Raw genomic sequence first — 13,893 nt, forward strand, 5'->3', positions numbered from 1 at the left:
GTCACTTATGACATATTTTGCCCCCTGAAGGTAATTATTGCCCAGTAATTTTGTCTCGTGTATCACATTAATTATTCTAGCACTTGAAATTCTTCAACGTGCCATAGAATCATGCTTATGTCACTCTGATGTTCCCTTTCCATGCAGCTTGAGCCAAATGCACAATATCAAAATCATTACAAAACACACACACTATATATATACGATTTGGGATCATATTTCTGAGCGTTGAATTGAGCCCGAGAACGCTTACAGACTGTTGGTGGCTGGCCACCAGCAAGAGATTATGTACCACACTTCATTGGGGGTCATCCGCCCTGATGCTAGAAATTAGCGGAGATTGAGGCCTGGTGGGTAACGGGAAGAGAGGATATATTGAAGAGCAAGTTCCCATCTCCAGAGTTCGGATAGGTTGGTGTTAGTGGGAAGTATCCAGATAACCCAGACGGTGTAACACTGTGCCAAGATGTGCTGGCCGTGCACTAAGGCATGTTTAGCCACAGGGTGATCCTCATTACCAACAAACACTGTCTGCCTGTGTCCATTCATGCGAATGGACAGTTTGTTGCTTTCCCACTAACACCAACCTATCCAAACTCCGGAGATGGGAACTTGCTCTTCAATATATCCTCTCTTCCCGTTATCCACCAGGCCTCAATCTCCGCTAATTTCAAGTTGCCGCCACTCATACCTCACCTGTCATTCAACAACATCTTTGCCTCTGCACTTCCACCTCGACTGACATCTCTGCCCAAACTCTTTGCCTTTGTATATGTCTGCTTGTGTCTGTGTATGTGTATGTGTGTGTGTGTGTGTGTGTGTGTGTGTGTGTGTGTGTGTGTGTCTATCGACCTGCCAGCACTTTCGTTCGGTAAGTCACATCATCTGTGTTTTTAGATATATTTTTCCCACGTGGAATGTTTCCCTCTATATTCACGAGAAGGAGGGGAAGGGAGGGAGGAGAGAGAGAGAGAGAGAGAGAGAGAGAGAGAGAGAGAGAGAGAGAGAGAGAGAGAGAGAGAGAGAGGTAGATAATACATATGAAATGTAAATTTTATTCTCTTGAAATAAGTAATGGGAATGGGATAATAAGGCACTAATTTAAGTTTTCTCTCCAATTTTATTATAACATTTAAGTACATTAAAAATTATCACAATCTGTGACCAACATATTTCTCACTTTTAACAACATTTGATACAAATGTTTAAATCATTTACACTACTTAGTGTCATTACAGTCATCCTATCAACTGTTAATCACATTCATGGAGTAAATTATGCATGAAAATGCAAATATTTACTAAAATCAGCACCTTCCACAGTTCATTCAAACATTTTCAGATGGCAGGAGTACCAAGAAAACTGTGCCAATATAGAACTGTCTTTTTTTTAAAACAACTGCTAAGCATTCTTCCATATAGCACAACTACATTCTGTTTATAAGCACACACAAATATGTATGCGATGTAAATACAGTATAAATATAAGTCACTTTTTTGCCGGTATTACAAATGCGCCTCTAAGGAAAAATATCTCCTTTAATTACAGTTTTTCACATCATTTATAAATTACATATTTACATCTGTAAATTAAATGATGTCGATTTATGGAAAGTATTTCAACTCAAACGACTATAGATCTGTACTACCATGGCATGGCAGTTCTCTATCATTTTTGAGGAATAGTCATTTTAAGAATAAATAAAGCTATCCTAACACTCTTTCCAGGTTTAATCATGTAAGAACAATGGTATTTTAATAGGAATGTTTCCTCATGTGCCGACAGAACACTAAGCACATTGAACTAAACAAGTATATGCACTCATCAGCACAACACCAAGTCTAGGAAGACTTTTCATGAGAGCTTCTTGAGGAATTAAAAACACTGGGCAGTGATAGCAGACAATATAATCACGAGTGTAAAAATTTCTTTTATCAACTTAAGATGGTAAGCTGCAGCAGTCTTCTCAAAGTGAGAAAATTAGCCACATGTCAGTCCCCCAGGAGTAAACAATGAAAAATACCAAATGTGAAGAGACAATATAGGATATTCTGATGCCAATCTTAAGCAACATACCTTGTTTACACTTCAAGATAAAAAAGTAATATCATTTTTGCAATATACTTTTCAAACATAAAAATTGTCCAGAACAAGAAGAAAAGAAGCATATGAGCCATGTTTTCAGTCCAAGGTAACTGTAATTCCAATTTTCATACAGTGCTCACCACGAGACGTTAAGTGGCATGGAAAATATAACAACGCATATTTTAAACCAGAAAGTACATTTTAGTGGCATGCTGTGCTGTAATGAACATTAAAAACTGTGTTGTATTAGTTATTTCAAATTTTTGTTTACATAATGATGTTAGGTAAAGAACTCTCACAATACAATAATACATTTGGTACACAACAGCACAAGCACTCTTATGTCATTCAATAATCTTTGCCAATTTTAGTGCTTCAGTAGTGTTATAAGCAGGTTGTTTTTATTCTTTCTGTCACCCAAAATGTTTGAAATTTGCTACTCATTTCTACGTGGTTAACTCCTACGACCCATACAATTTTAACAGCAATGTTCTGAACAAAAATAAAAGACTATCCAACTTGTTCTAAAACAGATTAAAAATGTTTTTAGAGTCAAAACAATTGCAATCCAACATTGACTCTTGCAGTCAGTAATCCTTTTTTAGAATGACACCATATCAACATTACTATTTCATTTAGTCTTAATTTCATGCAGATTCTGAAAATCCTCCAAAGCCAATGGTACTTTATTTCCCATATCACTATACCAATTTTATTTTTGTTCTAATTTCAAAGTCTTGGCAACATTTCTTGAAGCTACTTGTTCAACCAACTTGCACTCATTGGACAAAAATACAATGTGATAAATGTACACTATCTGTCAACTCTAACAGGTCTGTACTTGATTCCTATGGCTGAACAACGGAAATGATAAATTGTGGCATGGCTCACACTCATAAAAAAAAATGTATGCTAAAGTTAACGTTCATGATCTTTCACATAGGCTCAATGTCTTTTCATCTGCTGCACACAAATTTCTGTCCTTAAAATTTGTATCAAAGGTATGTAAAATTTCTTAAAAATAATGATGAAGAGAAGACTTAATGACACTAAATTAAAAACTGATATCAGATGTGTAAGTACAAAACCATATACTCCAGTCATCCAGAACTGGATGAAATAATGATCACATAGGTTTTAAGTTCCTGTTTGTTAAGGTGCAACTCTTGTGTTGCAATCTTACTCACAGTAACCCACAACTTGGCTGAGTTTTACATTAATAATACTGGAAAATACTACAGATTTTTTTACTGTAGTAAATGAACAAATCAAGGTACAGTGGTATTTTTAAGCTTTTTTGTTTCTATGGATAACTTTTTCGCGACTAGAATCCCTGAAACTAATATTCCGCATGATGTATTTCACTGTCCAGAGTGAAGTAATACATATATCCAGCTGGTTAAATGGACTTCTACACTCTGCTTATAAAAAATGTAGAGAAAACACACATAACTGTGAAGTAGTTGTTAGCTGCCTTAAGTGCAGTATTATCCAGCTAATATTTGCAAAAACTGTACACTCCTAATATAGGACTTTCTGCAAATGAGTTACTCCTCTCCCAGTGTAAATTATAATTACAAGAAAATAAATTAATTAATTCAGTAACTATATCTGAATTATATCATCACACACTGAGACACAAAGTAACTCTTCATAATCTCACCTCAGACGCAACAGGGAACACAATGTGTCAGCATTTCTGAGAAATGCAAAGCAGCAACATGAATCACTGTCCCAAATAGGAAAAACTGTTCTGTGTCACAGAAACAAACATATACCAACATGCATAGCTGTGAGGCGAAGTTAGTCATAACTGTTTTCCTGCATTTCATTCTTCTTTGACAATCATATATTCAGTGTTCTTCATTGGAAAAGTCACTTAATATAAACTGTTCTCACTTGAGGCACCAGTAGATGCTCCTTCCATGCTCACGAGTAGGTTTCTCTTCTCATCTTTTGTCGGACTTTTGCCTGCTCGAAGTTTTGGCTCATAGCATGGCTGAAACCAAAATTTTATGTTACAAAATACTTCCTGATCATGCTACACAAATCAACACAATATTACACTACGTTATATTCTATAAAATTCTGATGGTTACAGATTATTATTTAAATGTAAAACCAATAAGTTTCTTCACACACTTACCTAAAACTTTTCAGAGATGTTACAGAGAGTAAGCTACTGAGTCTGTTTTTGTGAAGGATAAGAGGCATGGGAGTTAGGTTAATTTCAAATTAAAATTAATATTTGCAAATCTGAGAAGAGTAAGGTTTTCCAAATGAAATGAGAAAGTTTCAGAAATTGTAAGTCACCTGCTTAATGGCAGTGTGGTGTGGTGGTAAAGTGAGCAAGTGCTGGACTATAAATACAAAGCTCTAAGGTTCAGTCCTCAGTCTCTCCCCTGTAAATTCTATGTGTGTAAAATGCCAAGCTGGATCATGAATCGCAGTTCACATTAAACAGTAGGGCCCCCTAAATGGGCCAAATGAAGTTAGTGGAAGGTAAGGGTACACCATCTTCAACAGGACTATGTAAGTAAGGCATTGTGGCATTGAACCAACAATAGGGTTGATGACAGCTTCACGTTTTTCTCATGAGAAACCAGTAGTACATACTCCAAGCATGTCACTAACTCCAAGCAACAACTACACGTTCATCATGAAAGCTAACAGGAAAATAGTCTTTCGTACCACTTCCAGCAAATAAAGTGACAGTATCACCCTGTCCATTCTCAGTTATCAAAATGAGAAAGAGGGAGCAAAAGAAATAAACAAAAAAGTGAAAATGGCCTGAAGTGCATTTGTTAAACTGATTGTGATTTTCAGAATTAAGTCTCAGGTGCCATTATGTATGAAATGTCTATTACTAGTTTTAATTAACTATGAACAGGTATTTCATCATGAGCTGTCTACAGCTGTAACTTACAGGTTAGGAATTTTTTTGTCATTAATACACCATTTTCAGTTTCAATTTCTGATAGTAAGACAGATTCAACTGATTTTAGGAATTAATAGAGCAGAAATGGAAACAAACAAATGAGTCAGGGTACATAGGGTAGTGGATGATATAATTATGACTGTAATGAAATGAATGGACATGGATGGGACATGTGGCCAGGGGAATGGACAAAGGAATCACTTTGCTGGTTTGTAAGAGATGACAAATTACTGAAAAAACTAAATACTGGAAGTTGGACAGATAACATTGCTGGATATGCAGGAGCAACATGTTTGTTGAATTTGAATCAACCACATCATCATCATTTTTCCACAACCAAGATATAATGTTGGCTATACCCTAGCCTACTACATGTTACTTCTGGTTTGCTCAGGGGTACGCCTGGTGTATGAAATGATTTTACAATATTTTAAGCACAATATGGGCAGTTCTGGAACAGTACTGTATGCTTTTCCCCACTGTCTTTATTTTATACTGCTGTTATGGATAGAGCACTCTCCAAGTAAGGCACCACTCAATCTTAATGCTCAAATCCTTATGTTTAGATTTCCTCCATGCCACATTATCATTGCTGTTCCCATAATGTGAGGGAGACACTGATCAACCTGGTTGACATACAATGATGTCAGGCTTATTAGCTGCTAATATTTGATTGGACTGTGTGGTTCATGCAGGATAATGTTAAATTCAGCTGTCTTGATGTTTTAGGGGTAAGGTTGTCCCATTTCTTGGAGAGATCTGCTACTCTTACAGCTCTGCAAATGAATGGGCAATCATATCTTCTTGTGCCTCTTGAGGTACTCCTTTACCAAGACAGGACAGGCTGATATTATGTGGCTTGTGATCCAAGAGTGAAAAGTGAACAGATGAGAATTATCTGAAAGAAGCAACTACAAATATTCGTAACACATTTCAGAGCTACAGCTCTATTTTCAATAAATACAGTGACTGCGTGTTAGACGTGCTTCGGATTATCATTTATTTGGCCATGAACTGTCCATCTACTGCATTGATGAAAAACTTGCACACTACTTGAGAGTAAGAGCAAATGTCATTTCCATCAATGCAGAAGATGAGCTTGGCCAAATGAAGGTGATGAACTTAAGCAGATGTAACATCCGAAAACATCAATGTAGTTCAAAACAGAGTTTCAGCTTTGGAACCTGTTGGACATTAACAGTAAATTCAAAATACTGTGACTGAAGACAGTGTACTACTAGTCAAATATACCCAACCTTCTTCCACTCTTCCTAACTGATGGAGAGATTTTCTCAACCTCAAATATTTTTACTTATTACACATGGCCATTAATTATATGCATATGGAAGTCAAATTATCTGCAATGTTGACATAACTCTTCTTACATTGTTCATACTGACCTCTGTCCTCATTTATTTTGTTGTTCTGCTGTTGTGGTCCTATGAATGTTTGATCCTAATTCCTCCATTTTTCTTCCTTTTGTTGCAGATAGAACAAGGCCACTCCATTAGAAGTTTGCACCAAGGAGGAACAACAGGCAGAGATGTGGCTTTTGTGATTGGAAGGTGTATCAGGGGCTGCAATCTGCTGAAGGCTTTCAGCACAATACAGGATTGTGTCTTGCCATAACAGAATGTCTACAAATGGATTGCAAAATTCAAAAATGGTCACAAAACTATTATGTGAAGGAGGGAGCTGGATGACCATCCACAACCACATTGAGCGAGCATGTGACAATTCCGATGGTCAGATGAGTGACTACTGATAAAGTGGCACTTTGTCTAGAAGTTAGTTGTGGTTCTTCCTACAAATTCATCCACAACAGACTTTGGTTTCATGAAATCTGTGCAAGATGGGTCCTGAAAGAACTCACAGTGTTGCATAAATAAATGTGCTAGACATCTGCCAAAACATTTGGATTGCTATGTTTTTAGTAAAGGCTTTTTAGACAAAACCATCACTGGTGACTGAATATGGAACCCCTATTATGAGGCAGAGTGTAATTATCAGAGCATGGAATGGAAACACTGACAATTGCCTAGCAGGAAAAAGTTCAAAACCCAACCATCCACAGGAAAACTGATGCTTGCCATGTTTTGGAACTCTTAAGTCTCAGTATTGGAACATTATTATGAGAGTGGAAGAACAACAAACAGTATGCATTACAGTGATATGTTTACCGACAGGCTAAAGCCCGCAATTTGAAGCAAATGGCAAGGACTAATATCGAAAGATTATGTACTGTTGCATCATGATGCCCATCCACATACTACTGCCACCACTGCTAAATGCTCTGGAAACATGTTTGAAGTAATGGCTCATCCTATGTATAATCCTGATCTTGCCACTCCCAACTACCTCTTGTTTGGTCCACTCAAAGAGACATTAAGGTGCCACTGATTCACCACAGACCAAGAAGTGAAGAACCCGGAGCATGCATGGCTCACTGCTCATCTGAAAACCACCTTTTCTGAGGGCGTGAAGAAGCTTGTGCAACAATGGACCAGATGTGTTTAAAAGCAAGGAGGCTATAATCAAAAATGTTAACATGTGTTTCGTATTTGTGTTGCAATAAAAGGTGCAACTACAATGCGGCTAAATTTTGACTTGCCCTCATAAATGCCACTGATTATTTTATGATTATTGTACAATTGTCCAGAGAAACAGTAATAAAAGTAGATATATAATAAGAGGTTATCACAAACTGCCTTTACTTGCTGCATGTAAGGAGCATGCAGATTCCCTAGTTTGACGAATGAGATGTAAAAATGGAAATCAAATTGCACACAGAAATGAAATGCCACTAAATTGGTGTTAAGCTGAATGAAAATTAATAGTAGATCCTATAGGTATGTTGTACTTGAGGAAGTATGCTGGAAATTGAGATTTTTGAAGAGTACTCTCGCAAAAGGAAATAAGTATTTGTTTCCACTAATGTGTTTCCAGCTTCTCAATATAATGATAATAGCACAATACTCACCGTTTCACAAATATTCATGTTACAGCAGTTCTCAATTGTGATCTCACACTGTTCGCCCGTGCTCTGCCCAGAAGGTCGTCTGTCTGGCAGTTCTTGCTGACGTGCCTTCTTGTTGACTATAATTCTCTTCCTCAGCCGAGGTTGCTTATTTAGAATTGACATTCTTCTCAGTGCCACACCGAGGAAAATAAGAAGAGCTATCACTGAACAGCCTAATGCAATACAGGCAATAAGCAGTGCCGCTGTCTGCGGTTCAGGTTGTACTGTGTGTTCTGCCGTTCTTGGTAGGGAGTTGTTTGTCATAGCTTCATACACATCAGAACAGCTGTAAACAAAAGAAAATAAGTATAATACTACAGGCACAACAAAAATTCAAAAATGTTCAAATGTGTGTGAAATCTTACGGGACTTAACTGCTAAGGTCATCAGTCCCTAAGCTTACACACTACTTAACCTAACTATTTACATTCCTACATTATCAGTCCAGCATAGTCTCTAAACTGGTGCAATGGAATAAAGTCGCTAATGGCAGCGAGCGTTAACGGGATCTCTCAAAATCCATTTCCTCCATCCAAGCTGGGTAATATCAGCCTGGTAAGAACATCAGCTTACAGCACATAAGAATGGGAACACTTAGTAATATTGACAACTGACACTGAGGAGATGGTTGCAGAAAGGAAACTCTTGATCTGGCGGTTTAGTGAGGGGGAGAAAACTGGGGAAATAAATCTCAGACTGTGCTACGGACTGTCAACCACGTAGAACTGAAGAATTAAATGCGATTAGGACTCCGTAAATGCAAATGTTTAGTCGTGCTGAGTTTGTTAGTTAAGAGGATAATAACTTTATAGGAGCAAGGTACAGAACAAGCAAAGTTCATGCCCCACCAGCAGGATGCTCAAGGAGATGCAGTTGAATTTCTGAGTAGTATAGAAGAGCATATTCATTGTGGAAATATAGCTGCAGTAGGCTATTTTACTGCATTTCATTAAACAGTATTCCTAGTATCTGTCAAAATTTCACAAACAGACCAAGGAACCAAGGTTCCAAACAAGTGACAGTGTGCAAAGGAACTTTCTTTTGCTCGATAATCAATGTGCATACTTTTTTACCTGTTGACATACTGAAACAACTATTTCTACATTAAAATATTTTAATAACATTAAAGAGTCCTTTGAAAGAGGACTAAAGTGGAGACATTTGCTAAAATTTGCAGTATAGGTTTTTACAAAAAATGAGTGGGGGCACATGCCACATGTGAAGATCACAGCACTGTGCAAATTCTGTCCTACTCTAGGTTCCCATGGCAACACAGGTGAAACTACACTCTTCAGAAGTGTCTGCCTTCATATTAAGATCATTTCCCACACTATTTATGAAACAAAATTTTACTCTAATCTTAAAAAAATGTATTATCACTTTACTTTCCCTTTGAAATAACAGTAAGTAAAGTACATTACTAAGTTTACATAAGACCACTGTAGTTTCTGTACATCACAATAAAGGAGGTAACAAACATTAACTACATGACAAAATATACACCTCCACTGAGAACCCATGGAACAGTAACTAAATACATTTATGGTACTAACTGATCTGCAAATAAGTTACGCTAATGCAGAGCATAACATAAAACTGGCACAAGAATGAGAGACATGGAGACAGGGTGTAGTGGATTCTATCATAGGAAAATCCTACATTGTACCCAATTTCATCCTGAGGTAACATTCACAGATTATGTCACTGACACAGTATGTACATTGTCGAGGGATACATTGTTGAGGGATACATTGGCATTCAGGCTGCATGGATAGAAGATGTGCAGAGAATGTGAGCTTTTAACAGTACTAACAGCTCTGTTGTTCCATTACAGGTAACAGACAGTGGCCAGTCAATTATTTACCAATTAAAACTGCCGAACAACCATATCTTGTTAAAAGTTATTTTATTTTGACAACCTGTTTCAGCATCTCAATAAAGCTATCTTCAGGTCCCTACACACTCCATGAATAGACAATCAGATACATCGATACTTGCAAAAAAGGAGTAATCAACATATGGATTCCATGGATTTGTTTTAGGAATGTTAATATAAACACTCCTGCAATGAATTCAAGGAATCTGATAGTCACGAGCATGGCTGAACTATGTTGTTTCAGGAGTTTCAAAATTTCTTTCCTTTTTTTTCAGTTTAAACATTCATCAATATGGACACACAAAAATTTAAAGTTTCCAGCCTAGTTATTTTTTCTTGGTATGTGATACACTTATCACTGACATAGTTACCTCTAGACGTGCAGAACTGTATACAAGTATGTTGTGTCCTTTTGAATATGAGAGTGAGACCATTTGCAGAAAACCACTCAACCATACTTTTAAAAACATTATTTACCATTTCTTCTGTTGCTGCACCTATGTTTAGAGTTAATTAAAATACTAGTATCATCCACAAAAATAACTAATTCTGCTTCTTGTATACCAGGTGGAATGATTTATATGCACGAGACACAACAAAGGACCTAGAATTGTGCTTTGTGCAACACTATGAGCGTTTTCTCCCAGTCAGAAGTATCTCCCCTGCTTACACTGATTGAATTAGTAAGTATAAATTACTGCATTCTTTTGATTAGATATGACATTATCCCGTGATTGGCTATACCATCAATAAAACCACAGTTCATCCAGAAAATACTGAGAGTCAAATGCCTGATACAGAACATGAGTCAAATGCATGAGATAGTGCACACAAAATACCTGCTGGTGCAATTTTGTTACTCAGTGCTTGTAAAATCTGGTAACTGAATGAGTAAATAGCACTCTCAGCTGAGCAACTCGTCTGAAATCCAAACTGTGATTTACTGAGGGTAATATTGTTGCTCAAATGGGTTACTGTTCTAGAAAACAGGACCAACTCAAACCTTTTCGAAAATGATGTCAATAGTGAAAAGGGTCAGTAGTTATTGAAATCTCTGTCTCCTTTCCTACAGGGGTGGGGTTAACAATAGCATACTTCAATCTCTCTGTACAAATTCTCTTAGTTAGTCATGCATTACATTTTTGAGATAAGACAGTGCTTATTATATTGGAACTAGTTTTTAGTTTTCTCGAAACACAATCAAATTCAGATGAGGATTTTTTTATCAGAGAATATTTAATTTTCTCAGTTTCAGAAGGACAAGTCAGTGTGTCATTCTAATCATTGAATTTCATGCAAGTTGCCTGTTCAACATACTCTTTGTTTCTCTCTTTAATTGCTCTTCCCTATTTTTCTATTACATTTAAGAAGTGATTATTAAATGTAACTACTACCTGGTGCTGATCACTTATAGCCTTTCCATTTAAATTAACACTGATGTTACCCTGTTCTGTGGCTCGTTGTCCTGTCTCTTGTTTTACTGCATTTTATATCATGTTCAGTCTTGTCAGACTTAAAAAGTCAAAGAACATGCACATTATGTCAGAAATTGTTAATTATTTTTCTTAGTAACATTGAGCATTTTTTGTAGAGTGGAACTACTGCAGGATCACTAGTTTCCCTTCCCCTTTCAAAAGATACTTTAGTCACTCTAGTAATCCACAGTTTTTTTTTATATGGTGTTTAATGTCCTTTCTCATTAGCTTACATGGAATGCTATTTTCAATAATGATATGAATTTATCACAGAATAGACTAAAATTTTATGTCAGCATTTGGTTCACTCTTAATTTCATACTAGGGTGTGTCTTGCCAATCTTAAAAGTATCTATTTTGGATCCTTAATTATTGCAGCCAATTTCCACTGAGGAGTATGAATAATGTAAGACACTATCTTACTTGTGAATTTTAAAATTTTCCCGGCGAATTGACTGTTCAAACAAATTTCGGGCTTGCAGCCGGTCGTCATTCAATACTTCACATGATATTTCAACTGGGCACCTGCCAGTCATCTTCAGGTGAGCCATCACAGACTGGCAGAAACGTCCTCCATTCTGCAATATATAGCGTACTGTAACTATTCTGCACATGTGTCGAAAACTTGATACTTGAACCACCCTCGCTGGTGGAATAGCGGAACTCAGTCGCCCTCTGCGTAGCTATTTGCCACAGCCGTCGACACACTCCGTCGTGTTCGATTTGAGCAAATCGTGGAGATGATGGGATTCCATGCACTGTCCAGCTGGTAACCGCTGTCACGGTTTAACAGATTTTCCACCAGTCGTATTTCTACGGATTCTTTAATAATGGAGTCCCAGAAAGACGTTGCTGTGGACAAAATCATTGTTTTCTCATACTCCATTGAATGTCCAGTAGAAATACAATGTTCAGCAATAGCGGACTTGTTTGGCTGCAAAAGGCGGGTGTAACGTGTATGTTCAGTGCAGCATTCTTTCACAGTGCGTGTGGTTTGACCTATGTAAGCCATACCACATTGGCACGGTATCCTGTAAATTCCGGCCTTTCGTAGTAACAGATTGTCCTTAACTGATCCCACAAGACCCGCAATCTTCGATGGTGGGCGGAAAACCACTTTTACCTGAAATTTTCGGAGGATTCTTCCTATTTTAAACGAAGTGTTGCCAACGAAAGGAAGAAAAGCTAAAGATTGTTCCGGAAGATCGCGGACCTTGTGGGATCAGTTAAGGACAATCTGTTACTATGAAAGGCCAGAATTTACAAGATACCGTGCCAATGTGGTATGGCTTACATAGGTCAAATCACACGCACCGTGAAAGAACGCTGCACTGAACATCAACGTTACACCCGCCTTTTGCAGCCAAACAAGTCCGCTATTGCTGAACGTTGTAGTTCTACTGGACATTCAATGGAGTATGAGAAAACAATGCTTTTGTCCACAGCAACGTCTTTCTGAGACTCCATTATTAAAGAATCCGTAGAAATACGACTGGTGGAAAATTTGTTAAACCGTGACAGCGGTTACCAGCTGGACAGTGCATGGAATCCCATCACCTTCATTGCTCAAATCGAACATGACAGAGTGCGTCGACGGCCGTGGCAAGCAGCAACGCTGAGGGCGACTGAGTTCCGCTATTCCACCAGCGAGGGCGCTGCCGGCGGGCAGTGTGGTTCAACTATCAAGTTTTCGACGCATGCGCAGAATAGTTACAGTACGCTATATATTGTGGAACGGAGGACGTTTTCGCCGGTCTGCGATGGCTCACCTGAAGATCACTGGCAGGGGCCCAGTTGAAATATCGTGCGAAGTATTGAACGACGACCGGCTGCAAGCCCGAAATTTGTTTGAACACTATCTTACTTATCCTAAGCAATTGTGCACCATGATCAGCGAGAACATTTGCTACCATGTTTACAGTTATTTCGTTTTAAGCTCCTTTAAAAAAAGCATTATCAGTCACGGTCCCATTGTCTTTATCCATCTGTGTTGTGAAGTTAATTACTGAGATCAAATTGTAATATTCAAATAATGTATCCACATAATTTTTCCTACCACAATACTTTAGAAAATTTACACAGCATAGTCATGAACCCGAATTCCTCATGAACAGTTCAAAATTTCCCAGTGGGGATGTACACACAGTTACATTTAAAAGTGAACTATTTTTCAAAATTAATTCTCAAGCACACACTTCAGTGTGCTGATCACTACAAAAACCACTTGTCTCAATGTTTCTGAACTTTTGTTCTGTCTTCATATACGTAGTAACTCCTCCTTTACCCTTATTAGTTCTGCACAAGTAAGCTGTTAGTGTGTAATCTTTTGTGTCTAACTTACCTGACCCGGTGGTTATGTGGTGTGCACAGAGGTACAGAATGTCTATCTTTTCAGAGGTATCAAATTTTCTCAACAGACAAGAAGCTCTCCTAACTTCTTATTCAATCCTCTAATATTCTGATGAAATAAGCTTAACATGGCAGGACTTGTGGCAGCAGA

At 37.7% G+C, this 13,893-nt stretch overlaps 1 protein-coding gene across 1 annotated transcript in view; it reads right to left on the reverse strand.

Moving 5' to 3' along the window:
* Positions 1-1,100: 1,100 nt before the first annotated feature.
* LOC124605150 (protein cueball) overlaps positions 1,101-13,893 on the reverse strand; it is a 160,407-nt gene continuing 147,614 nt past the window's right edge. The window contains exons 6-7 of the mRNA XM_047136630.1: positions 8,004-8,328; positions 1,101-4,084 (exon numbers count right to left, since the gene is read on the reverse strand). Coding sequence (XP_046992586.1) covers positions 3,965-4,084; positions 8,004-8,328 — 445 coding nt within the window. The 3' untranslated portion in view covers positions 1,101-3,964. The remainder of the gene's footprint in view (positions 4,085-8,003; positions 8,329-13,893) is intronic.

The sequence above is a fragment of the Schistocerca americana genome, chromosome 3 (genome assembly GCF_021461395.2).
Source record: "Schistocerca americana isolate TAMUIC-IGC-003095 chromosome 3, iqSchAmer2.1, whole genome shotgun sequence".
Taxonomy (NCBI): domain Eukaryota; kingdom Metazoa; phylum Arthropoda; class Insecta; order Orthoptera; family Acrididae; genus Schistocerca; species Schistocerca americana.